The 27,240-nt window shown below is 41.3% G+C and overlaps 1 protein-coding gene across 1 annotated transcript in view; it reads right to left on the reverse strand.

Moving 5' to 3' along the window:
- Positions 1-473: 473 nt before the first annotated feature.
- The window catches only part of LOC124606226, a gene marked incomplete at its 3' end in the record, with an annotated part of 132,651 nt that continues 105,884 nt past the window's right edge, over positions 474-27,240 (reverse strand). The window contains exon 5 of the mRNA XM_047138202.1: positions 474-701. Within this exon, the coding sequence (XP_046994158.1) occupies positions 474-701 (228 nt within the window). The remainder of the gene's footprint in view (positions 702-27,240) is intronic.

Genomic DNA, 27,240 nt, shown 5'->3' on the forward strand with positions numbered 1-27,240 from the left:
AAATTAATTATTTTACTTTATGACTTCCCTCGTAAAGACGAGTAAACTTGCGCTGGCGTCATTTCATTTTATTCAGTGTATGATCATATGAAACATACGATTAGACTTGTCGGTTTATAACGTACTGGTGAACGCCGGTAGTTGGGTAATGTTACGAATCGGTAACGCTACGTGAGGGAAAAGGGCACTAGAGCACATGAGCAGTCGATTGTCGGTTAAGGCACGGCGTCTGACGCTCAGACGGTGGCGTCCAGTTCCTCGTCGGAGGGCGGCTCTGCCAGCAGCGGGCTGCCGTCGGGTGGCGGCGCCGACGGTGTAGTGGGGGCGGAGCGCGACAGCCAGCGGCGGCCCGGCACGGCGCGCGGGGGCAGGAGGCGGCGCGGCCGCGACAGCTGGGGCGGCGGGGGCGGCGCCGGCGGCGTCGGGGGCGGCGCGGGAGGCTGCGGGCCGCGCGCCTTGGCCAGCGGCTCCAGCGTGGGGCTGGTGGCGCGCGGCGGCGATCCCGGAGAGCCGGACCCCGCCAGGCTGCTCACGTCAGAGGCGGTGGCGGAGGAGGAGGCGGAGGGGGCGCGCCGGTCCGCCTCGGGGCTGACCGTCACAGGAACGCCCGCCATATCCGCCGCCCCCGCGGGACCCGACGCCGACGTCAAGCCGTCCAGGCTGCCCGCAGAAGAGTAGGGCGGTGGCACTGCCGTATTCGCCTGTAACATCGCATACATTCCCTCAAACTAAACACCGTCACGCTCGATAATGAGCAGCGCCAGCAAAGAGTAACATCACTGTTATGCATGTTATGCACGAGGATCATTCGACAGTTAAAGATATTTTTCCTGCTCCATATGTTGACAGCCCTTACTCAACAATGACGTGCCTTGACCTCACTGTTGTGCATTAGCTGTATTGGGTCATTGAATAAGTATAATAAATCAAATTAACTGCCGATACTCTGCCACGGGACACAGGGGACCACAGGACCCTTACACCAACATACTCAGGAAACATGACTGGATAATATCCAATATTTTCTCGTTGGAGGTGATGAGTGCTTATCGTGTAAGTGTGTTGCACCAGTGGTAGTGGTGCCAGCAATTGACCTGTTGGTAATGCTTAATGTGCAGCACTTTGGCTTACGAAAGAGGTAAGTGACAAAACCCAGGTCAAATCAGTATACTGCATTGACGACCATACGTCTGGTACACCAGACAGCATAACTTGAGTTTGAGGCTGCTCCCCCACACTTTTACGTAAATGTTGAGTTCGTTTGCAAATCCAGTATCAAAAAACATGATATACAAACTGTCAAAATACAGCAACAAAGTTAACACGATTTTCAAACACACGGTGCTCTCCACTTTCCTCCCTTGTCTTAACTGACACTGCGACGGTGTGGAGGATATCTGGTCATATAATTAAAATATATAATGCCATATGGCGAGACACACTCAACCCTGTGGCCAAGGTGTAATACTTGGAGGAACAATCAGAAGTGAGAATGACAGTTACAATATTAGAAGTGATGAATGTGAAAATGCACTAGAGCTGTGTGTTCGACAGGGGAGACAACGCTCTGTTGTGAGATATTGACATCGTTACCCAATATTATTACAGGTGAAGCCTACTCTAACGTCTGGAGTAACGTACACAACAATGATCGCCACAAACATCTTTTTAAATACTATTCCAAGAAGAACATTAACAATCAAGACCGCAAGTACTTTCTTTCTTTTTTTGTGAGTTTACTGGTTTCGGTCTGTTTTAGACTATCTTCAGACCTCATACCATGACGGTAGGTGGTGGTAGTGAATGGAGCAGGCGTTACGACTCGTGGAGTCGTAAAGCCTGCTCCGTTCACTGCCACATGGTATGAGGTATGAAGTGGTCTAAAACAGCCCGAAACAAGTAACATAAGAAAAGAAGTTTCTTGCGATCGAGACTGTGTATGCTCATTTTAAAGTAATAAAAAAGCCGCTGTTCCTCAAGACAAATGTCCTCGAAAATTATTTTTTTAAATAATGTTTTATCTACTTGCTGACAAGCAGTGTCGGAAATGGCGTGGCTGAATCGGCTAGAGTACAGTGAGGCCGCCGAGAGCCAACGAAGTGCTCTTCCCATTGGGGACATAGGATATGCGATATGGCAGCGACACGGGGCAGCTCGGCGCAGTACGGCACGTCGTCGCAGTATCGAGTATGGCGCGATTCAGCTCATGGCGGCCAAACGGCAAATGTACCGCGTATTTACTCGAGACCGGAAAGAGGTACGGCTTTCCATCCAGCGTTAAAAACAATTTCGATGTTTTAGTAAAGAAACCATAAAATGCACCAAGCGTAAAGTGGCCAGTGAGTACTGCAAACTTTTCAAAATATGCAGGATGCAGTACTTTACTTTGAACTGTCGCAATAGCTGCGGGCAATAACGGAAAGAAAACCAGTTCACTATCAAGCTGAGATATGTGGCTACAAGATGCGGTAAAATTTTTTTTTACTGGATAGTTGCCTCAAAATCGAATGAGGAAGACTGCGTAGTAAAGAAGGCGCTCGAATCCCAAAACAGTGGTTTTTATTTCTTTTACGCGAGAAACCAATTACAGAAACGGGTGTAGGTTTGCTTCATCTACAAAAAATAATTTTTTAGTTAAATTTCACTCCCTGCGTATAGTGCGATGCGAGTTGTGTGGAACGACCAGCACAACGTGTTACGCCGATCTATACGATAGGGATACGTGTCGGCGTCGTACCGCTGAAGTCCCAGCCAAGTCGCTTCCATTGCAGTTCTATGCACTCCACCGATTCGCGTTGCTTCTGCATTGTATCGCGTATCATATCGCATACCGCATCGCTTCAGTGTGAACCGCGCCTTACCCACACAGAAAAAAATGTATACACTCATGCTCAGTAAAATGACAGAACACCTTGAACGACTAGAGATAGGACGTTCATATTCACAGGACGTGTACGTTAGAATGATCCTTCAGAAATGATTAGCATTTGAACCATGTCGGCCTGGAGATTGAAGGTCAACACTGATACCGCGGCGCAACACCACCTACCGATAAAATGCGCCGGCGGCTCTCGTTATCGCTAGGAACCGCAGGTAATGGATCAGTGCGACTTGAGCAGACGTGCAGGATGCCTCGCAGACGTATGCGAGAATCGCACTGTCAAGTCAATGAGGTTGAGAGAGGGCGAACTATTGGCATGAGAGAATGTGATGTGTTCATCCGGGAAATTACTGTTCGTGTGGGGCAAAGTGTTTCGCCAGTGCAACGGGTGTGTGCAGAATGGTTCACGAAAGAACATCGACATCGACATCCGAATGGCATTGCAGCACAAAGCTGCGTCCTCCTCTGCTCTGGTTCAATAGTGGAACAGTGTAACCCATGTTACACTATCAGGGGTGACAGTCCGTCGCCGTTTATTGTGACATGACCAGCGCGTCGTCCACTTCTCCGACTACCTTTGACAAGTATGTAGAAACATCCTAGACGGCAACGGTGTATGAAACGACGTCACTGGGGATAGGAATGGCATCAGATAGTGTTTTCGGTCGAATCCGGGTCGTGTTTCTTTGAAAATGATGGCCGAATTTTGGTTTGCTGCAGACAGCGGTGTGCGGGTCCATGGTGCTATGACTGGTGTGACGCACGTGAATTACATCCTGCGACCCGTAGCCATATCCTTTCTGCACCACACCCCAGACGCCATTCTTGAGCAAAACAGTGCTCGACCACATGTTGCCGCACGAACACGTGCCTTCTTGGTGCCACAGGATGTCAGCCTTTTGCCCTGGCCCACCAGATCGCCAGACTTGTCGTCAATCGAAAATGTGTGAGGTATGGTGAAACGATAGGTGGAGTGCTCTGGGCCAATGGCAACCACCACAGAGGAACTTCGGAACCAGGTGAATGCAGCATGGTTAGCTACACCACAGGACGCCATTCGCGCGTTATACGCGTTGATACGAGTACTGTCACGCATGCGACAAGTTATCAGGGCCCGTGGCGGCCCCTGAGCATGCTACGCAACAGCACACATGCTCAACCGAGGTAACTGAACTGCTAATCATTTCGGCAGAACATACTAATGTACATATCCTGTGAAAATGAGCGTCCTACTTCTAGTCGTTCAAGGTGTTCTGTTTTCTTCTGAACATGAGTATACAAAAAAGAACAGGTGTCCAAGGACGCTTGTAGCTCCTAGATCAGAGTTTTAACCTTTCGCTATGGTTTATACGTGTCCTTCAATGGCTAACTGGGTACACATTACACTACAATACCAATTGTTCTGAGAATCATCCTGACTCTGTCATAGCAATTCGCTCTTAGCTTATACGACGTACGCCTAACTGTTTTCGTATACGGAAAAGGCCGAGTTTTACCACGGTACTGATTCATCAACAACTACATCCATACTCCGCAAGCCACCTGACGGTGTGTGGTGGAGGGTACCTTGAGTACCTTTATCGATTCTCCCTTCTATTCCAGTCTCGTAATGTTTATGGAAAGAAAGATTGTCGGTATGCCGCTATGTGGGCTCTAATCTCTCTGATTTTATCGTCATGGTCTCTACGTGAGATATACATAGGACTCCTCGGTGAAGGTATGTTCTCGAAACTTCAACAAAAGCCCGTACCGAGATACTGAGCGTCTCTCTTGCAGAGTCTTCCACTGGAGTTTATCTATCTCCGTAAAGCTTTCGCGATTACTAAATGATCCAGTAACGAAGCGCGCTGCTCTCCATTAGATCTTCTCTATCTCTTCTATCAAACCTATCTGGTACGCATCCCACACCGGTGAGCAGTATTCAAGCAGTGGGCGAACAAGTGTACTGTAACCTACTTCCTTTGTTTTCGGAATGCATTTCCTTAGGATTCTTCCAATGAATCTCAGTCTGGCATCTGCATTTTATATGATCATTCCATTTTAAATCACTCCTAATGCCTACTCCCAGATAATTTATGGAATTAACTGCTTCCAGTTGGTGACCTGCATTAAACTTGGGTCTTCTTACCCTCCTCCATAACCGAGGACCACCAGTCAAGTGGCGCTCGTCGCCGTGGTGAAATAAGATGATCGAATGGCGAGAAAAAATTTCACTCCAGTGTTGGGCTGGAAAGGGGGAGCGGTGGCAGCGTAAGGTTACCGATGAACTTTGCACCAATGTCGGGATTAAATTCCAAAACTCTCCGGAGTGTCTCATGGAGTCAGGACATGTGTTGCGATTGATCACCCATCGGTCGGAAGTGTTAAGCTCGGCAGTTCCCGTAGAGCGGTGGGGCTCGATTCAGAAGTAAGCCGGCTCAAATCCTGATGGTGAATGAAATTTTCACTGCCTGTATTTGGCCGGCAAGGGGAGGAGAGCTAATGGCGTAAAGTTTCTGGTGGCCAGTCTTTGGGCCAATGTCCTGGATTACATTCCAAACCTCTCCACAGTGTCTCATGAATTGAAGGCACGCGACACTGTCTATGGTGATCTGTCCACCGTATAGGGACGTTTAGTTCGGCCGCGCCCTTGGTGCTTTTCGAGAGGAGTACGCTATGTGCCGGTACCGGTTTTCACTCTCCCTTCTCTCATCATCTCCAACAACAACATGACGCTGCATTTCACATGTACACATTGTAGTCCCCCATACTTAAAAAATACACTTATGCACACAGCTCTAATACTTTGCGATGTAAAGGTACCATTGTACGTGAAGGATAAAGATAATCTTTACAATTAGGTGGTTGAATCTGCCTTCCGGGGTCTCCCAGCCGGTCATGCCATACTATTTAACTTTTTTTCTTTTCATTAACAGATGCGTACACTTAAGACAGAACTCTCACACAGCACCAGGAAAAGGGTCATAGTGTGCAAAGGAAGAAACCCTTTTCTGTTAGATGAATGAAACTTGGGGATGGGCAATTGAGTAAATGTCTTGCCTTTTCGATTATTTAAGCAAATCAATTAATCAATCATTAGTTGGCTTCTAATAACCAATTATTTGATTAATTGTTTTGATAGTCTTTTAGATCTACAAAGCATTCCCCAAAAATTATATTTTTTACAAAAAAGTTTAGTTGTACAAAAAAAGATGGTATCACAGTTACATTTCTCTTTCCGCACCCAACTGTGAAATACATAATTACTACCTTCTCTAGTTTCAACAGAAATACGTACCTATTTAACATTTATTACCGAGTAAAGTTTACTAGTATCGTTATTTTTAACACATGTACTGTACTGAACATGCTTACAAGCATCCAAATTTTTCAGTAAATGGACTAAGGAACGTTAATTTACGTAACCTATTTCTACTGAGTCTCGAACAGCGAACTGTTGCGGTTTCCCTGTCTTAGAAAACAGACTTTGAGAAGGAGCAGAGGATGGCACTATTCCCGGATGTTTACGACCAACGCCGTGCAAAATTGGATATACTGCCTTATTGACTTTCCAGAACTGCAGAGGAGATTATTTTCCGTTGATTACAGGTTGTTGCAAACAGAATAGAAGTTCACATACTGAATTCTGCCCTAACTGCTATTGCTGTGGTGCAGCTCTGTCCCTGCTGTACTGATACTTTGGAATGATCCACCGATCGTCTTCTGTAGTAACCGGTAGTGGTACTTGTGATTCTTCGACTTGGCTACTTTCTGTGTCTGCTTCTTCTGAACAATGCCATTTAACCTGTTAAAGGCAGTAGTACCTGCCAAGGGATTTTGGAAAACAGAAATGCTTGTAGGGAGGATCACGAATCGTGCACAGTGCCAACATTTTGGTCTTCTCAACGATCTGAAAGCGTCTGTGGTATTTTTGTTGCAGATACTCTTTGAGACATTTGCATTCTGGTACGGAGATACCTGTATCCATTAACTATCTAGACAACAAATAATCACTTGGTATTACATTGCTTCCTGTTATGTATCCGTCACGTTATTATCACCGCTGAGTTCTTCGGTTACTTGGTATAAGAACAAAGTCCACACAAAATATTTCGCATTGTGCCGACATTACACGATGAGTAAGCCTACTAGAGGACGGTCGAATTTCTTTCCGTAATAAAACTGCAGACAGCAAGTCAGCACCCAACACACTTAAAAACAAAAAAAGAAAAACTGAAATGGCGTGGTCAAGAAAGTACAAAAGCGATCTTAATTTTCAATACAACTTTTATTTTTCTAGATCGCGAGTTTTAAAATTATATGACTGGTTTCAGTTTTTCTAGCAATCACCTTCGGATGTAAAACAGACAGAAAAAATATTGTTCACACAAAGTGCTACCTACTTAAAATATGCACACTATAAAAATAAGCAGAAAATGACAAAGAAAACATCACAAAATATCGCTACAGACTGTAAGACATGTTGTAAAATCAGGTACTTAGTCATTCAGACTACCGTGTGTTTCGTGATGCTGTTGTTTAAAATTAAAAAAATTTTTAAAAATGTGCATCTGCTACAGTATCCCACTGTATGCACAACTACAACATAGAATTTATCATATTAAAATAAAAGAGAACAATAAACAAATTAATTTTGGCAGGTCAACTTTCGGTAGAAGAGTTCAACAAACGAAAGTAATAAAATTTGAGGAGAGTATACGACGAGATAAAACTTGAATTCCAATGACCATGCTGCCAACTGATAATGGGTAGCGCTCCTCAGCACATTACGTAGTAATTTAACATATGAAATGCAAGACACAAAAACGAATGTTATGACATCAAAAAACCATTGCACATCAGTAAGTTACACAATTAATTAATAAATCAAAGGCAGAAAAGGAGACGTTGCGCCACCGATCAGTTTATTGCAGCGGGCAGAGGTCGTTTTCTGTGTCTTGATGTTGTCCCCAGTAGGTGATGTACCATGGACAAGTGAAGAAGGGCCCATGCGAAAGCTTTTTTGTACCTTGCATTTTACTTGTTAAGCTACTTACAGATTCCAGGGAAATAATGGTTCCGAGCCCTCGGAGTCCTTCGTGGTAATGTGCCTGAATAAACTCTTCTCCGTTTACAAGCGGCTTCATTTTGAATGACACGGCTTGTAAATCGGTTCAAAATGGCTCTGAGCACTATGGGACTTAACATCTGTGGTCATCAGTCCCCTAGAACTTAGAACTATTTAAACCTAACTAACCTAAGGACATCACACACATCCATGCCCGAGGCAGGATTCGAACCTGCGACCGTAGCAGTCGCGCGGTTCCGGACTGAGCGCCTTAACCGCGAGACCACCGCGGCCGGCTTGTAAATCTGAAAGAGCTTGTTCAAATAGGGGTTATATCCAATTAACTAATCGTAAACATAAGCGATTATGTAAAATTAATTAACGTGGAAGAATTATCAGTGGATCGATAATAAATTATTGATTTAATTACGATTATTCGATTAACTGCAATTAATCTCCTATCCTAATAAATCTACACATCGGGGTCTCCCTGCTAAGTTTGTCATATTAGGAGGTCCCCTTAATCTGCCTGGATGAGCTGGTTCGCATGTAGGAGGGAGGCAGCTATAAACCACTTCCATTTGGATCTGCCAAATGTCGCTCTGCGATGTTCATACCAATCTTTCGGCGAACGCTCACTTTTCTTCGAGAGATTCATATAAAGCACTCTCATGGTATCTGTACTGGTACCCTTGACAGGCAGGTTTCTCAACAAAGGGTCCTTCCTGGAGTTTGCGCTGATTGGTGGCAGAACTGTTATCATTTACCTGGTTCCGGATACAGAAGATTGAGGAAATGTTTAATTTAAAGTTTTCCTGTTCGAGTGTTGTATTGTGTGTTGAGAGACAAACATACGATCTCTCCATTTTCGCCTAAGTGGATTGTGAGCAAAACGTTTGTCAGCCACTACCAGTTTGTCGGGTTTAGAGGAATGATCGTTAATCCCGCACGTTGATACTATTCGAATCTGGCTTAACTCCCAGTCTCGTGAACTATAGCTCTGTGCGCTGGGCTGTAGACCGTCAGAGAGCTGTTGTAAGTGATGGTTCAGACAGAATTTAATTCTCCCTGTGATTCCTGCGGTATTTTTCCGTTTGATATAACAGATAATTACGCGTGGAAGAAGGAGACAGGGAAAAAGTAGCTGTGTTTACATAAGAGACCTGTTTCCTTGGAGCTCTGCTACGCTGTACGACACAAAATAGCTTAACACGTTGGCTTCTACGTGTATCGGATTCGTACATAAGATCACTTCCTTGGAAGGCCATGTGCATCAAATTGATACACATATTCCGGGCCGTGTTTATAATTCGTACACAGAGAGCCATTGAATTCAAATGTATATACAGTTACCATGGCCTCCTGGATAGGTTCCGAAATTCGTTGACGGAGAGTGTGACAGTTGACTCTCGTAGTCTGCCATGCAGTCAACTGTTTCCTTGCGTTTACAACCTCTGGTTACACCCGCGGTCACTCGCGCGGCAACAATGCTACAAGTAATGTGTGTTTGAAGTCATGTTTCGGTGAAGGCTAAGCTTGTTTTTTGTAAGTTTGTGACAATATCCGACACGAAGACAATTCCGGGTTGGTTGGATGAGAAAAGCGAATTCAGCGACAGTGAGTTAGTTTGTTTGGCGAAGTGTTTGATAGTGATCCTGAATGCTGTCCTGAGAGTTCCGATCGTGGTTCCGACGATTCTGATGCAGGTGACTGAGGAAAAGAAAAACACCAACTGTTGAGGATTCATAAAATATGCCTCCCTGATATCTTTCCTAAGTTACTTGGCATGATGTAACTGGAAATATGAATGACTTTATCACAACTTGTAATGAGGGATTTGCTGCTAATATGAAGACAAAAACGACTGGACGATGTGATGAACTGAATTTTAATCGATTGTTTATTTGATGAACCAGTTTTGAAATAATTTTCACCGACAGGAATCGTTATGCCGAGCAACAAATTATTGACTGTACTGTCAGGACGTTCGAGTCCTTCATCGAGCATGGGTGTGTGTGTTGTTCTTAGCATAAGTTAGACTAAGTTAGTTTAAGTAGTGTGTAAGTCTAAGGACCAATGACCTCAGCAGTTTGATCCCTTAGCAATTCACACACATTTTGTATCGTCAGTGATAAATGTACAGTCGGTGACAGGATTCGCGAGACCCCTCGCCTTGTCGTTATACTGAACCACACAGCTTAACTGTCTCTTAACGCAGCATAACATGCAAGGAGACAAAGGTGCTACCAACATAATTATTGCCTGGAGACATGAAGTCGAAAAATACCATCCAACCATTGTGAGACTGTTTGAGAGCCGGCCGCTGTGGCCGAGCAGTTCTAGGCGCTTCAGTCCGGAACCGCGCTGCTGCTTCGGTCGCTGGTTCGGCTCCTGCCTCGGGCATGGATGTGTGTGATGTCCTTGGGTTAGTTAAGTTTAAGTAGTTCTAAATCTGTGGGACTGATGACCTCATATGTTAAGTCCCATAGTGCTTAGAGGCATTTGAACTGTTTTAGATAATGTGCGAGGCTATATTGCGCTGATTTATTCATCTCTTCTGCTCATCTGCTGTGTTCAATAAACTAAGTGCAAAACCCTAATTACTATGCATTGTACTAATACAAATTATGTAATTACAACTTATCATGATAACGCTACCAAAAAGGCTCTTTTAATAAAACACAGTATCCCAAAGTGTCAAGAATTAGCAGGATAATACTCGCTTTCGGCTTCGAAACGTTAAATGTCTACGTTCAGTCCACAGCGATACTGAAGCAAAGTTACGGGACTACCAAGGAAGAACGCAAATGTAGCAGTAGGGTTTTTATGTTACTGGCATTGTGTGAAATCCTGGTATTCTATAGAAACCCTAGGTAATGTACAGAATTCCCGGTGGTTTTAGACAAACTATGAAATGTAAGTTTTTTGTGAAAACGTTACATACTTTTCTAGGCATTCTATACGATTCCTAGGCATTACACAGAACGATCCGTACCACTTACGAAAAGTGTTAAAAGGGCACAAGAGGAGAAGCATTTATGAATTAATACGCATTTTAAACTGAAAGATTCATTCGCTATATATTCCTGTCATTTAGATTAAATATTCTGAATTATTCTCACTTAAGGGTTCACAAAGGGGTAACTAATTTATGGTTTTGAGTCCAGTATGCTTTTTCCAAGTACTGAAGAATCCTTCGCTATTCACGCTGCAGTATCTTCTTCTTAGTCATCATTAGGACAAGCAGGGAGTGCTATTTGAGGCTGTTGTACGCTGTTGTTGTGGTAAGGTGTTCGCCCCTCAAACGAAAGACTGGATTTTTACCTCTTCGGTGAAAGAGACGCTGGCAGGCTGACCGACAATCAGTAAAGAGACCCTAAGAGTATATCTCCCACGTAAGTTTTGTCGTTGCCTTGATTCTGTATCCTGTAGACATAAAGGTGAAAAACTTGCTGAATTGTATACTTGTTAATGCCAGCTTTTTCTGCTTCTGTCAATTGTATTGACTTAATTGTGGCACGAAATGATTTGTTAACAAGATTTTATTATGTATCTATGTCTACTGCTACATTTGCATACTTTTGTGGCAGTCCCGTAACGCTACTTCAGTAAGGCTGCAAACTGAACGTAGACACGAAACGTTTCGAAACCGAAAGGGGGTATCATCCTGCTAATTCGTGACAATTTGCGATATTTTCTTTTATTAAAAGAGAGTTTTTTGCTAACATTTCTGTGATTAGCTGTAATTCATTTGTATTAGTACAGTGCATAGTGAATAGCGTTTTTTCTTTAGTTTTTTGAACACAGCAGATAAACGTAAGAGATAAATCAGCAGCGATATAGCCTTCCACTTCATCTAAAAGAATCTCACAATGTTAGGATTGTTTTTTCGACTTCAGATCTATAGACAATATGTTGCTAGCACCCCGTCTGCTTGCATGTCATGCTGCGTTAACAGACAGTAATCTAGTGCAGTTCAAAATAATGACGAGGCAACAGGCCCCGCGAATTCTGTTACCAACTATACAGAACACGGCAGTCTGCAACAACGGATGGACACAATTAATGAAGAATTGCTACGTGGTTCTGGATTCGTTTTGTGGGTTGGTCCGAAAACCTAAGCTCCAAAACTGTTGATCAAAGAATTTTCCGTACAAAAATGAACTAAATAAGTACTCATCATTTTGATTTGCAGCTCCCACTGGTGATGGCACAGTGGTGCCGAAACATGTTTGGGTACTGGGAAAAAACGGTGTTTTGCATAACTGGCAGACCTCACACCGAACTAAATAAGGCTTTGCCCTGCAACAGGTTTGAGGTTCGTTTGAGTATGCTACGTTTTTCAGTCAATATTGACACAATAAAAGGCAAACCGTACATATTTTTACTATCAGCTGATCTAATAAACTGCATATTTCACGAATTGTATTGCCCTGATGAGAAAGTGTACACTAATGAAACTATAGTGCCTTTTATAGGAATGCTGGAGTTCCGCCAGTATATTTCAGGGAAACTAAATAAACATGGTCTCAAGCTATTCAAGCTGTGTGTTCAGCTGGCAATCAAAAATGTATGCTGCTAAGGATATTGATCCCAAAGATCATGAAGTGTCTTCTCGTGTGGTGATGGAGTTGATGGGTCCATTGTCGAGTGTCGGACGCACTCTGTACGTCGTCAATTACTACACAAGCGTTGCCTTAGCCCGTAAGCTGAACATACATTCAGCCCAACTCGTTGATACACTAAGTCATAACAAAATGTAGAACCCAACGATAATAGTAAAAGGAAAGGTCAGGAAAGATGAAATGTTACCTATGCACAGTAACACAAATGCTGTTGTAGGAAAATTGGAGGACAAGAAAGACGTCTTGTTTCTGACCACGAAGGAAGTTCAAGAAATGGTAGCAAGCACCTGAAAAAAGAAGCAACCAAAACGCCATCCACGGGCTACAAAATCCGTCATAGATGTTTCAGATCAAATGGCATCTCATGCCTTAGCTTTACGAAATGAGTGAATTGTTATCGCAGGACTGCATTGGAGCTCCGCACAAATATGCCAGTGGTCAATGCTCAAGGTATCTACAAGCAAGGAACTGATAAAAACATGCACGTAAGTGAATTTCGAGAGAAAGTTGCATTTGTGTTGATAAAACTGGAAATCCGGAAGATGTAAGTCACCAGGAACACGAGGAACATCAAGTTCACGGAACAATGTCAAGCGAGAAACCGGCAGCAAGAGGAACAGGTGCACATCATGTTACCGAAGATACTTAAAAAATTTGGTCGAGCTGAAGTTATGAAAAGAAATCAAAGCAAATCATCACAAACTGGAAGGGTTGTCCGAATAATAACTTCATATATTTGGCATGTTTTTTTTCTTTATTCACACTTGTAAAGCATATAACCTATTACTTGATTCAAATTCGCTTTCACATCTGCTGTGAATGTGTAAACCAGCCTGTTGAGGTTTTAAATATTCAAAATTTATTTTATTTTTGTACTATTCTTCCAAAAAAATGCATTCGTCTGAAATCCTGAAAGGAATCTTGATTTATTATTAAAGTTTGTGCATAATTCGTACAGACATAGCTTAGCGGGAATGATGCTGAAGAAATTAACTTCGCAGGCCATGTGTCTAAGAGTTATACGCACCTGAAAAAGGCCCTGGTCCGGTACATAACCCTGGGTAATTCAGATCCGGCAGTAAATGTGTTAAACTGATGCTTTACATTACTGCTGTTCTGGTTTGTCTCTGTACTATGGAGACACAAATGGCTTCTATGTTGAGAACGTAATCGACTGTCTCCTACAAAACACAACTGTATTTCCCTTTTTCGTCACCTCTTTTATCATACCGACACTTATATAACATAGGCTGTACAGACGACCATGTCCAGACATCCCTGAGTTTAGTGAAAATAGAGAAAGGAATCAGCTATCAGAAAATATAAGTGCATCATTCATCACTATTGTTAAACGAAAGGTTAAGAAAGACAGGACGCTATGTCTCCTTAACAGATTGACAAAAAACTCGTTAAGTGCTTATGCAGCCAATACCAAACATCCAGTACTGTAGAGTAGAAAGCGGGCGCTCTACGACCAAAGTTTAGAAATACTGTAGGTCACGTGCTAGATTAGTTTGTTCCACAGAAGATAGTGATGAACGTAAAGGGCCCACCAGAGTTCAATTAAAATTATAGAAAGTAATCAATCTTTGGATATCGCTTGAGCTGGTAGGAACCTTGTATTTTGTGATTAAATAAATAAAATGTATAACAGTTAAAAGTAAAACGCAGAAGAAAGTAAGTGTAAACAAGTAAAACAACAGGAAGCAAGACGACAGCATGATAAACTATGACAAGCCGTAGAATGTGTGATCGATATAGAACTACAAGCACAAAAATAACTGATAGCGTCATGCGAGACTGAGCGATAAACAAAAACTCACTATAGAAAGCACAGAAAGTGCTGAACCATCACAGGGTAAAGCAAAGTTAAACCCAAGTTGCCTCAGGCAGAATTACTCTACAGTTAACATTACGAAATTACTGTGAAAGTTGTTAGAATTACGTTGCAATTTCAAGCCAAAAACGAATTCTTCCTGAGAAATGAAAGCTGAACAAAGTCAAAAATCCGGCTGTGTCGGCGGCGGAGTGGCCGAGCGGTTCTAGGCGCTACAGTCTGGAACCGCGCGACCGCTACGGTCGCAGGTTTGAATCCTGCCTCGGGCATGGATGTGTGTGATGTCCTTAGGTTAGTTAGGTTTAAGTAGTTCTAAGTTCTGGGGGACTGATGACCTCAGAAGTTCAGTCCCATAGTGCTCAGAGCCAGTTGAACCAGCCGGCTGTGTCATTAGTGTTCAGTAAATTCGAAAGCCAGACATTATCAGTTTACAGATTATCAGTACTAAAAAGAAACGACGAATGTTGGTCGTAAGAGAAATCAGTTAATGGATCAAAGTTGTCTGACACGATGCTTGTTGATCAAAATGGCAGCAAAACGAAGTGCTACACAGTTGCAAAATGACATACATAGAAATAAGTTTTCTTTATATAGCTTTCTAATGTTCGTACATTTGTTTAAATGTATAAAGCTGAATATCATTCCATTATAAATTTGTTAAATTTGTACGGTTTATTATCAACGGATATTCATACAAAACAGTTGAAGCATTACAAAAAAACCAATAAGAACATAGACTTCTGTGGCACCAATATCCACTTCAATAAAAATTCTTTTTTGTGTCCACGTCAAAAATGTAATAAAACCGCCAACGCTTCGGCTGTCATACAGCTAAAGCAGGCCCCAGGCTCTCGCCGTCTTGGTTGTCAGGATGCTTGAGGAGCTGCTCCAGCTCGCTCCGGAAACACCACGTTGGAGGCAACAGGAAGCTCTTGACGGGTCTCAGACGCCCCTGGCTAAGGCTCAGGCAGCACCCCATTACGATGGAAAATTCCACTAATTTTGCCGATGACAGCTGACAAAAATTAGCATATTACAGTACTTGAAATATGCATTTAATATCTCTCTCCACTGATCACGTCATTCCGCTAACATACAGGACGCCCGGACGACCATCTGTCCTTAACTGGAGGGACAGGAGCCGTAAAATACATGTAAACCACAAGCGGTCTCCCTAATGAAGGTGGCAAGCTCAAACCACGTTCACCATACCACGAACTCACATGTAGCTCCAGCACCCAGAACAGGTATTAGAAAGTTTATTTTACCTATATAGCTAAACTAAATCTGTGACTCGGCATAAGAATTCAGTATCCAACACTTCGTTAACCTATATAGCTAAAACAAAGTCCACAGTGCCACAAAACTAAACCTCGCCCATGAAAATAATATCACAAACCTAACGTCGCCATTAAAAGTAAAAGGATGCAGAAGGCAATGGAAACCACTGCATTAAAGACACATAATGTGTATCCCCTGGACATGTGGCCTGTAATTTAAATCCTGTCGTGATGATCTATCAATTAGCAAAAGATTCCAGAATAGTCCCCCATTCAGATCCACCCAGGAGGGGAGGTGACCACGAGAAAAAAGATTGAATACTCAACGAAAGGATAAAGTTCTAACAACGTTCTACGTGTCGGGGCATGGAATGTCAGAAGATTGAACGTGATGTGGAACCTAGAAAACCTAAAAAGGAAAATGCAATGACTCACTCTAGATACAGTAGGGGTCAGTGAAGTGAAATAGAAAGAAGAAAAGGGTTACCATTAACATGACTGTACGGTAACATCAACAGCAGCAGAAAATGGTATAACGGGAGGAGGATTCTTTATGAATAGGAAAGTAGGACAGAGAGTGTTACTGTCAACTGTTCAGTGATACACTCCTGGAAATGGAAAAAAGAACACATTGACACCGGTGTGTCAGACCCACCATACTTGCTCCGGACACTGTGAGAGGGCTGTACAAGCAATGATCACACGCACGGCACAGCGGACACACCAGGAACCGCGGTGTTGGCCGTCGAATGGCGCTAGCTGCGCAGCATTTGTGCACCGCCGCCGTCAGTGTCAGCCAGTTTGCCGTGGCATACGGAGCTCCATCGCAGTCTTTAACACTGGTAGCATGCCGCGACAGCGTGGACGTGAACCGTATGTGCAGTTGACGGACTTTGAGCGAGGGCGTATAGTGGGCATGCGGGAGGCCGGGTGGACGTACGCCGAATTGCTCAACACGTGGGGCGTGAGGTCTCCACAGTACATCGATGTTGTCGCCAGTGGTCGGCGGAAGGTGCACGTGCCCGTCGACCTGGGACCGGACCGCAGCGACGCACGGATGCACGCCAAGACCGTAGGATCCTACGCAGTGCCGTAGGGGACCGCACCGCCACTTCCCAGCAAATTAGGGACACTGTTGCTCCTGGGGTATCGGCGAGGACCATTCGCAACCGTCTCCATGAAGCTGGGCTACGGTCCCGCACACCGTTAGGCCGTCTTCCGCTCCCGCCCCAACATCGTGCAGCCCGCATCCAGTGGTGTCGCGACAGGCGTGAATGGAGGGACGAATGGAGACGTGTCGTCTTCAGCGATGAGAGTCGTTTCTGCCTTGGTGCCAATGATGGTCGTATGCGTATTTGGCGCCGTGCAGGTGAGCGCCACAGTCAGGACTGCATACGACCGAGGCACACAGGGCCAACACCCGGCATCATGGTGTGGGGAGCGATCTCCTACACTGGCCGTACACCACTGGTGATCGTCGAGGGGACACTGAATAGTGCACGGTACATCCAAACCGTCATCGAACCCATCGTTCTACCATTCCTAGACCGGCAAGGGAACTTGCTGTTCCAACAGGACAATGCACGTCCGCATGTATGCCGTGCCACCCAACGTGCTCTAGAAGGTGTAAGTCAACTACCCTGGCCAGCAAGATCTCCGGATCTGTCCCCCATTGAGCATGTTTGGGACTGGATGAAGCGTCGTCTCACGCGGTCTGCACGTTCAGCACGAACGCTGGTCCAACTGAGGCGCCAGGTGGAAATGGCATGGCAAGCCGTTCCACAGGACTACATCCAGCATCTCTACGATCGTCTCCATGGGAGAATAGCAGCCTGCATTGCTGCGAAAGGTGGATATACACTGTACTAGTGCCGACATTGTGCATGCTCTGTTGCCTGTGTCTATGTGCCTGTGGTTCTGTCAGTGTGATCATGTGATGTATCTGACCCCAGGAATGTGTCAATAAAGTTTCCCCTTCCTGGGACAACGAATTCACGGTGTTCTTATTTCAATTTCCAGGAGTGTAGGATTGTTCTTATCAGAAACGACAGCAAACCATCACCGACAACGATAGTTCAGGTATACATGCCGACGTAGCAGACTGAAGATGAAGAAATAGAGAAGGTATACGAGGATACTGAAAGAGTAATTAGTACGTAAAGGGAGACGAAAATCTAATAGTCGCTGGGGACTGGAATGTAGTTATTGGCAAAGGAGAAAGGAGTAGAAGAAAATGTTAAGGGAGATATGGGCTCTGGACAAAGAAAGAGAGAGGAGAAAGACTAATTGTTCTGTAATAAACTTCAGCTAGTAATAGTAAATACTTTTTTCTAGAGTCACAAGAGGAGAAAGTATATTTGGAAATGGCCAGGTGATACGGGAAGATTTCAGTTAGAGTACTTCATAATCAGATTCTGGATTATATGGAGCAGATAAAGAAACATCACAATGCAGTTGTGATGGCGCGTCGGCTGAAGTTTAGTAGTTTTTTTTTTTTTTTTTTTTTTTTTGACTGGTTTGATGAGGCCCGCCACGAATTGAATTTCGCTCCTATGCTAACCTCTTCATCTTAGAGTAGCACTTGCAACCTACGTCCTCAATTATTTGGTGGATGTATTCTGATATTTGTCTTCCTTACTGTTTCTACCCTCTACAGCTCCTCCTAATACCATAGAAGTCATCCCTGATGTCTCCTTGTCAGTGTTTTCCACATATTCCTTTCCTCTTCGATTTTACACCGAAACTTCCTCATTTTGTACCTTATCAGTCCACCTAATTTTCAACATTCGTCTGTAGCACCACATCTCAAATGCGTCAAATCTCTTCTGTTCCGGTTTTCCCACAGTCCATGTTTCACTACCATACAATGCTGTACTCGACACGTATATTCTCAGAAATTTCTTCCTCAAATTAAGACAGATATTTGATGTTAGTAGACTCCTGTTGGCCAGGAATGCCTTTTTTGCCATAACTAGTCTGCTTTTGATGTCCTCCTTGCTCTGTCCGTCAGTTATTTTATTGCCTACGTAGCAGAATTTCATAACTTCATCTACTTCGTGGCCATCAATCCTGACGTTAACTTTCTCGTTGTTCTCATTTCTACTACTTTTCATTACTTTCGATTTTCTTCGATTTACTCTCAATCCATGCTGTGTACTCATTAGACTGTTCATTCCGTTCAGCAGATCATGTAGTTCTTCTTCACTTTCACTCAGGATAGTAATGTCATCAACGAATCATATCATTGATATCCTTTCACCTTGAATTTTAATTCCACTCCTGAACTTTTCTTTTATTTCCATCATTGCCTCCTCGATGTACAGATTCAACAGTAGGGGAGAAAAGCTACATGCGTGTCTTACACTCTTTTTAATACGAGCACTTCGTTCTTGGTCGTCCACTCTTATTATTCCCTCATGGCTGTTGTACATATTGTGTATAACCCATCTGTCCCTATAGCTTACCCCTACTTTTTCAAGAATTTCTAACATCTTGCACCATTTTACACTGTTGAATGCTTTTTCCAGGTTGACAAATCCTATGAAAGTGTTTTGATTTTTCTTTCACCCTGCTTCCATTATTAACCACAACGTCAGAATTACCTCTCTCGTGCCTTTACTTTTCCTAAAGCCAAACTGATTGTCATCTAGTGCATCGTCAATTTTCTTTTCCATTCTTCAGTATATTAGTCTTGTAAGCAACTTGGATGCATGAGCTGTTAAGCTGATGGTGCAATTCTTGCACTTGTCAGCTCTTGCCGTCTTCGGAGTTGTCTGGATGATACTTTTCCGAAAGTCAGATGGTATGTCGCCAGACTCATACATTCTATACACCAACCTGAATAGCCGTTTTGTTGCCACTTTCCCCAATCATTTCAGAAATTCTGATGGAATGTTATCTATCCCTTTTGCCTTATTTGACCTTAAGTCCTCATAAGCTCTTTTAAATTCTGATTATAATACTGGATCCCCTACCTCTTCTAAATCCACTCCTGTTTCTTCTTCTATCACATCAGACAAATCTTACCCCTAATAGAGGCTTTCAGTGTATTCTTTCCATCTATCCGCTCTCTCCTCTGCATTTAACAGTGGAATTCCCATTGCACTCTTAATGTTACCATCCTTGCTTTTAATGTCTCCGAAGATTGTTTTGACTTTCCTGTATGCTGAGTCTGTCCTTCCGACAATAATTTCTTCTTTGATGTCTTCACATTTTTCATGCAGCCATTTCGTCTTAGCTTCGGTGCACTTCTTATTTATTTCATTCCTCAGCGATTTGTATTTCTGTATTCCTGAGTTTCCTGGAACATTCTTGTACTTCCTCCTTTCATCAATCAACTGAATTATTTCTTCTGTTACCCATGGTTTCTTCGCAGTTACCTTCTACTGATATCTTGATCCCTTCAGAGTCAATTTTACAAATCTCTCCAGGTGTTTTTGTCCATTGTATGAAATAATTACTCACTCTCCAACTGACCAACTGTCATGTTGACTGTGCTTACAAGAGTAAATTACAGCATAATCTAAAGCGCTCTTTTTACAGATTATTCCTCCTGCATTTATTTCACTCGATTGACAGTGTGATATTCCTGGAATTTCAGGAAAATTTTTCCATGGTTTCTCTTGTTCAATGTTCTGTTTAGCTGTCTCCTGATCCACACAGAGTACAGTAGTATTTTTGCAAACTTCAGATGCCTCTTTTTAGAAGTACTTGTCAGACTGGGCAATTGTTGCTTCCTCTCTTTGTGCCATGCTCTTCTGGCATACAAGACACTTTGTATTGCTGTTAACTGCATCCACAACACTTTTTCCATGTGAAGTGGCAAAGTATTTCCAAGCTAAATTCTTGGAATGCTTTGCAAACAAAAAATAAAGAAGTGTAACCATGAATCAAGTTTTAAATCCTGAGAATGGGCCATCAATCCAAATTACCACTATTCAGAATCAGATCCAAGTTCATTCTGGCAAACTGTATAACACAGTGTATTCGTAAAGACAAATATTGTGTTTTGTCCTTCTATGTACTACCTGAGCATATCAGATAAGTTTTACATTTTCCCTTGTAGAATGTAGCTGCAGGAAATAAAACAACACTTCTTATAGACTACAGTGCACTCTGAATCTCATTTTTATACTTGCAGGAGTATGACATAGCAAAACCTACCTGAAAGACTACCATTCAACTTTGTATTCTTTTATCCCTTTCAGAGTGTTCATGCTGTACGTGTTTAATGCTCATGTGATGCAGCATTTTAGAGAATTGTTCTATAAGCAATACAAACCTTTCTCCTGAACAACCTTTCTTACAGAGGAGCTGAAACCTCCCAATACAATCTTTTCTCCACTCTTTCCAACCTATTGCTTTTTCAGGTTCACTAGAAGCCACAGGTTTACTCCTGGAATTACATGTGGAACATTTGTTTTGTCAATAATTAGAATTTGAAGTGAAATCACACAAATGGGATTTCCGAAAGTCATCGATATAGTGGTGTTGCAGAGTCTTCAACTTCAGAATGAAATTCTCATGAACTTTACACTTGAATTGGTCAGGATGAGTAGTCTTCGAAACTAGATTATTCTGTGGATCCAAGGAGCAAACCTCTGAAAAGCCTACACGTAAATCTGGACTACATTCTTCCTCAAAGATCTGGAAGGCCTCTTATAAAAACGTTGTCAGATAATACTTCTGCAAGATTTGTTTCTTTCCATTCACCCAAACAAACATACTATCCTTCATCCCTGGATGTGTGTATGCAATATCAGAATAAAAGAAGAACTCAGCAACTTGGGAATAATCTTTATTGTGGTTAGCACATTTTCTTGTGCATTTCATTTGCAAGGGCCAGGCTAGATTTCTTTGCCGGTCCTTCAACTACAGCTAACTTTTTCCAAGGGCATGTGGGAAGAGCCCAGAGCCAAATGTCTGAGGACATCTGGATGATGATACAGGTGGCATTGGGATGGCCAGAAGAATAGCATTCTTCTTTTTCACCCTTTGAAGGCACTTTTGGTCACACTCCTCCTTTTGAAGCTCCTGGAGTTCCAGTTCTGTAATACATTCCTTTTTGTATTTTTTAAATTTCATTTATCCTTCTATTTTCTTCTTTCTGAAACTGTGGGTTTTCTTCTTTGCAGGAACTTGTTATTTTTCTCATCTTGGGTGAAATTGTGGAAGTCTGTTATGTTTGATCTGCCATTTATGTCAAAACATAAACCAAATCAGACCTATGAACATCTTAAAATTAAATTATTTGCCTATGACTGAAGCTAAAGATGGATAGAAAGTAGTAAATTCATACTCTTACAGCTTTTAAGTAAAATTAGCATCCGTTACATATGTTCACGTGCATATGATGTTATGTGTGGAACAAAAGTAAAATTATATATGACTACAGTGAACATATAATTGAACTACTGCTGACATAAGTGAGTACTTCCACTCATATCTAAGGAGAGGACAATTGTCATTTCAAAATTTTTACATGGATGCAATTTGAATCATAACCTTATTTTTGTCAGATGCAGGACAACTGATCCTGCATAACTGAACTCAAACTGATATGTTCATAAGCTATAAATACATTAATAAAATATTTATGATGAGTACATTAATATTTACTATTTTCAGAAACTAGAACCACTTCAGTGTATCACATCCAAGGTAAGCAGTTATACCACTTGAAGATATACTGATTCAGCAGACACAAATCAGCTGATGGTTAGCCATTTTAACCTAATGTTGCTACCTGATAAAAATTCAAATTTCCTTACATACCATGTATGGCACTACTGTTGATATATTTCATTATCTTTAAGAGCATTTTGCAGCACTCAAAAGTATAATACTCATTCGGTTACAGCTTTTCATGATATCACCCTAATGTGTTCTTATTCTGTATTCTGGTTGGCTGAGGAAATCATGTGTCCTCTGCCCAGATTCTGTAACAAAATCATATTGTTCAGTGCAATCTTGATTTCAGTTTCCAAAGCTATCATCCCATAATTGGTGGATATCATCTTTATACTTGCTTATTGCACAAATTCTGCTGTATTCCACACATGTTGATTTTGCAGCTGTTTTGTTGGTTCTGTTGGTCATCCTTGGCTGCAGGTTCATTTTCCAGGTGTTTTTTTTATTAGATTCACTATCACATTGCACTGCAATGTTAATGTTTTAGTTCAAAAACTGGATTTGTTTTTAAGCAAAGAATGCTAATGGAAACATGATGTAATTCTATGTGTTGGCTTTCACATTGACTTTCTCACCTAAAATAGAAATAGAGAGACATTGTTAAAGCTTGTAAAATATTATAATTTGCCTGGACTAGTAAATGAGCCCACCAGAACAACATCTACACCCAAGACATCCTTAGGCTTAGCTCAACCACTGCAACTTCCAAGGCTACAGCATATTGTAGACCTATCCTATGGATGTCCTGTTTTTCTTGGTTTATTGTTTTACAGTGCCTGAAAGTCCAACACTGATACATAAAAATTTTACCTTCAGGGTGTGATGAAGATCGTTTAAGTGCATCAAGCCACAATGACCCACATCAATGACCCACATCAGTGCCACAGTAATTATGACTTCAAGCCTCCCTTGTAAACTCATTACAAATCTGAAAATGTTTTCACAATGTCCAACATTTACACAACAAAACTGAAGTCTTGAACATTCTGTTCTGTGCTGATGTAATGAAGTTAATTTAATGTCAAATTTCAAATTGTGCAAACACTACTGCAGAAAAAATGCTAAACATAATGGGTAGGTCTCTTCAAAAAACATAGTGTTTAACCTAATGCACTACCTGCAATAAAAGAGACAGGAGCAGATAAAATTTCTGAAAGTGTTGCCATGAAACTTATAAATCTAATCTTATTGCAGTTACAGTTTATCCAAATCATTGTCCCACTGAAAAGTAATGTTAACAACTTTCTACACAAACTGCACTTATTTTTAAGCAAAGTAAGCCAGTAGAAACATGATGAAGTTCTATATGTTGATTTTAACATAGACGTTCTCATCTAAAACAGAAATAGAGAGACTGTTTAATCTTGTGAAAACTTAAAATATTGCCTGTACTAGTAAATGAGCCCACCAGAACAACATCTACACCCAAGATAGCCTTAGACTTAGCTCAACACTACAAGTACAATGCAAGACTCAGAGCCCACCAAACTCTCATATTAAATGCTCAGGTAAACAAGGATACCACAAGTCCAGTCCCCCTTCAAACTTTATTGAGCTACTCACTCAACGAACACAGTGGCCTCCCAAATAAAAAAAAGTGTACAGAGATGTATGCAATCCATGATATCAACAAAAAATTTAACACATTAATTAACACAATGGTCCACTACTTTGAAGAGGCATTTTCGTGAAAACCACTAATGTTAAACAACAGTAAGAGATATCGGAATTGGATAACACCAGTGGTAAAAAATCTCATACCAAAATAAGAAAATATTCCCTAAAATTGTGTGAACAAATACTAAGATAACATAAAAGGTGCACTTGTATCCTAAGAAGGTTGATAAGGCAGTCTACAAGGCTTCACAATGGTGAGTATATCGAAAAATCCCACAACAAAGTAAAAGCAACATGGAATTATAGAAAGGAAAGAGAAGGAAACAAACACAGAAATTATACACAATGTTCAGTGAAATAATAACTAGCCCTCAAGAAGCAGTGACCACTTTCACGAAATTATTTACAAGCATAGATGGAGAATTGGAAAAAGAACAACCCAATCACAAAATATCAACCAAGAAAATCAGAAAACTGATTTGTGCCTGGAGTTAAAAGTCATAGTACAGTCACTACTGATGATGTAAAACCCCTCAGAGGATTAAAAAATTCTTATTGAGTTTGTGCTGGTGGTGTTCCAGTACCTGTCAACAAGAAATGTGCACATACTATTGGTAAAGCAAAAATTCATCTCTGTGGCTGCCATTTCTATACAGATACTTTCCCAAGTCACTGAAAACCTCAAATGCAGTTCCCATTTAAACATGAAAAAAAATGAAAAAAGACATGAAAATTTGTTTGCCCATTACAATTTCACCCTGTTTCTCTGAAGTATTTCAAAAAATAATGCTCAAAACTGGCGGGGTTCACTGACAAAAAATTGTACAGAGTTTATCTCAACAGGAGTTCAGACACAACAAATCTACACAAATGGCTGTATACAAGCGCGTTAATACAGTAGGTCAACTGGATCTTTTGGACAACACAACCAACTACAGGCATATTTCTAGATCTATCAAAGTCTTTCCACAAAGTGGATCATAAATTATTGCTGCCAAAAATTTAAAAGTACGTTGTCCGAGAACTGTCAAACAAAAGGATTGCATCATTCCTACGCAATATGACATACATATACAAAACAACTCAATTAAGTAACAAAATTCTATCTGGAGGTAAAGCAATCAAACAAAGTGTACCTTATGGCTCAGTGCTGGGACTTCTGCTATTCCTTCTGTGTATCAATGACTTTGGCCTGAATGCAGATGCACATAGATCCATTACATTTTCAGGTCGCACAACTGTGCTCATTAAAGAGAATAACACAGCAGCAGTGCATAAGTACAGATACCTGTGAAACTGGTTACTGAACAACCCAGCAACTGTATGTAGCAGTAAATAATACAACAGAATTAGGCACCTTCCCAGACTGACTAAAAACAGCCTACAAAATTGAGAGCTACAGACCAAGCTCAATACTTCTTGTCCTTCCCAAAGTAGTTGAAACGAAATACATAACAGAATTAGAAACTTTCTCAACAACCACAAGCCAATGCTTCAGAATCAAAGTGGATTCTTAAAATGTAAATAAAGTAGCACAGCGGCTGCACAGTTAATTGAAGAGGTAATAAGTGGCATCAAGAACAAGTGGCATCTCGACCTTGAGAAAGCTTTTGACTGTGTAAATGCTACTATCCTATTAGACAAGCTATGAAACATTGGCATCAGAGGCACTGCTCATGACCTAATAAAGTCTTACATGAGTAACCAATAACAGTTTGTAGCGCTGGAAACCGATAGTGGTGTTCGCAAACCCAAAATTACTAATATAAAACATGGAGTGTCCGAGGGCTTGGTATTGTATCCTCTTCTCTTTTTGATTTATGTAAATGACATATAATATTGCACTCATAGTTCCAAACTAAATCTGTATGCAGATTATACATCCATCATATGTGAAAAAGAAACATTTAATGAACTGTGACTGTAATAATGTCACAAATTAAATTGTTCAATATTTTAATGAAAGTCATTCAAATGTAAGCATCAGTAAAACATGTCTCATGGAGTTCAACAATAATAGTTTTAATCATGAAATTAAACTATACATAGGCAATGAATTGGTAAAATAAGAGTTTAGTGTAAAATTCCTTGGTTTAACAATTCAAAGCTATCTAAAATGGGATGCACATGTTCACACTTTAGTATGTAAGTTGTCTAAGAATATATTTGCAGTTAATATGATTAGTAAGTTCTGAAAATACACTGTTTCCTAAGGACTGCATAACATGCTTTATTTTCCTCTCACCTGAATTATGGAATGTAAATTTGGGGAGCAACAACCAAATCAAACCTAAACAAGCTACTGTTACTTCAAAAAGTGCTATAAGAATAGTCTCTGGAGCAAAAACTGATGCGCAAACTGTAGTAAACATGTGCATCCTAAAAGCCACATTACTTGCTAAAAGATTGCAGCACAACATTTGTTCTGATTTCATCAGTATCAGTATATCAGCAGCCACAGAAAAGCATTCTTTGAAAAGGGGCCACAATATGCAGGTTTAAATTATCCAATACACTGCCCAGTACAGTTATGATCATTCCCACAATGAAGCTTAAGATCATTCTGACAATGAAGCTTAAGTTTCAGCTAAGAAAATTCCCGTTACAAAATTCCTTTTAGAAGAATATCATAATTATGTGTAGAATAAGAAGTGTTTTGAAAAAAATATGTAAATAGTGTTAAGCAAACAGTTTTATTTGTAATCTAATCATTTTGTTAATAAATGAGTTATTCAGAAGAATGTATTATTGGGTTATGTATCAAAAAGTGTAACCTCTTTCAGTACATATGCAGTAAATCATTTGATGCTGATTAAAGTATTATTATTTTTATTATTTCTCTTTCCTGTCTCAGATGTTATGTCTGGCTAAAAATGGAAAGTGATGTGGACCTTGATCAAGCGTGACTTCCTTTTAACCGTACGGTATATGTTACTTTGCATTTAGGAACTTTCGGGTAGTTGAACATGTATCAATAATTATAGATTTCTGTAGTTGTATATATACATTTGGATGTATCTGTATTGCATTAATGTACTGGTGGATATTGTGTGGTATGACTCCTGTAGTTGGTAGTATAATTGGCATGATATCAACTTTATCCTGACGCCACATGTCCTTGACTTCCTCAGGCAGTTGGACGTATTTTTCAATTTTTTATCCTGTTTTCTTCTGTATATTTGTTGTATTGGGTATGGATATTTCGATTAGTTGTGTTAATTTCTTCTTTTTATTGGTGAGTGTGATATCAGGTTTGTTATGTG

The sequence above is a fragment of the Schistocerca americana genome, chromosome 3 (assembly GCF_021461395.2).
Source record: "Schistocerca americana isolate TAMUIC-IGC-003095 chromosome 3, iqSchAmer2.1, whole genome shotgun sequence".
Taxonomy (NCBI): domain Eukaryota; kingdom Metazoa; phylum Arthropoda; class Insecta; order Orthoptera; family Acrididae; genus Schistocerca; species Schistocerca americana.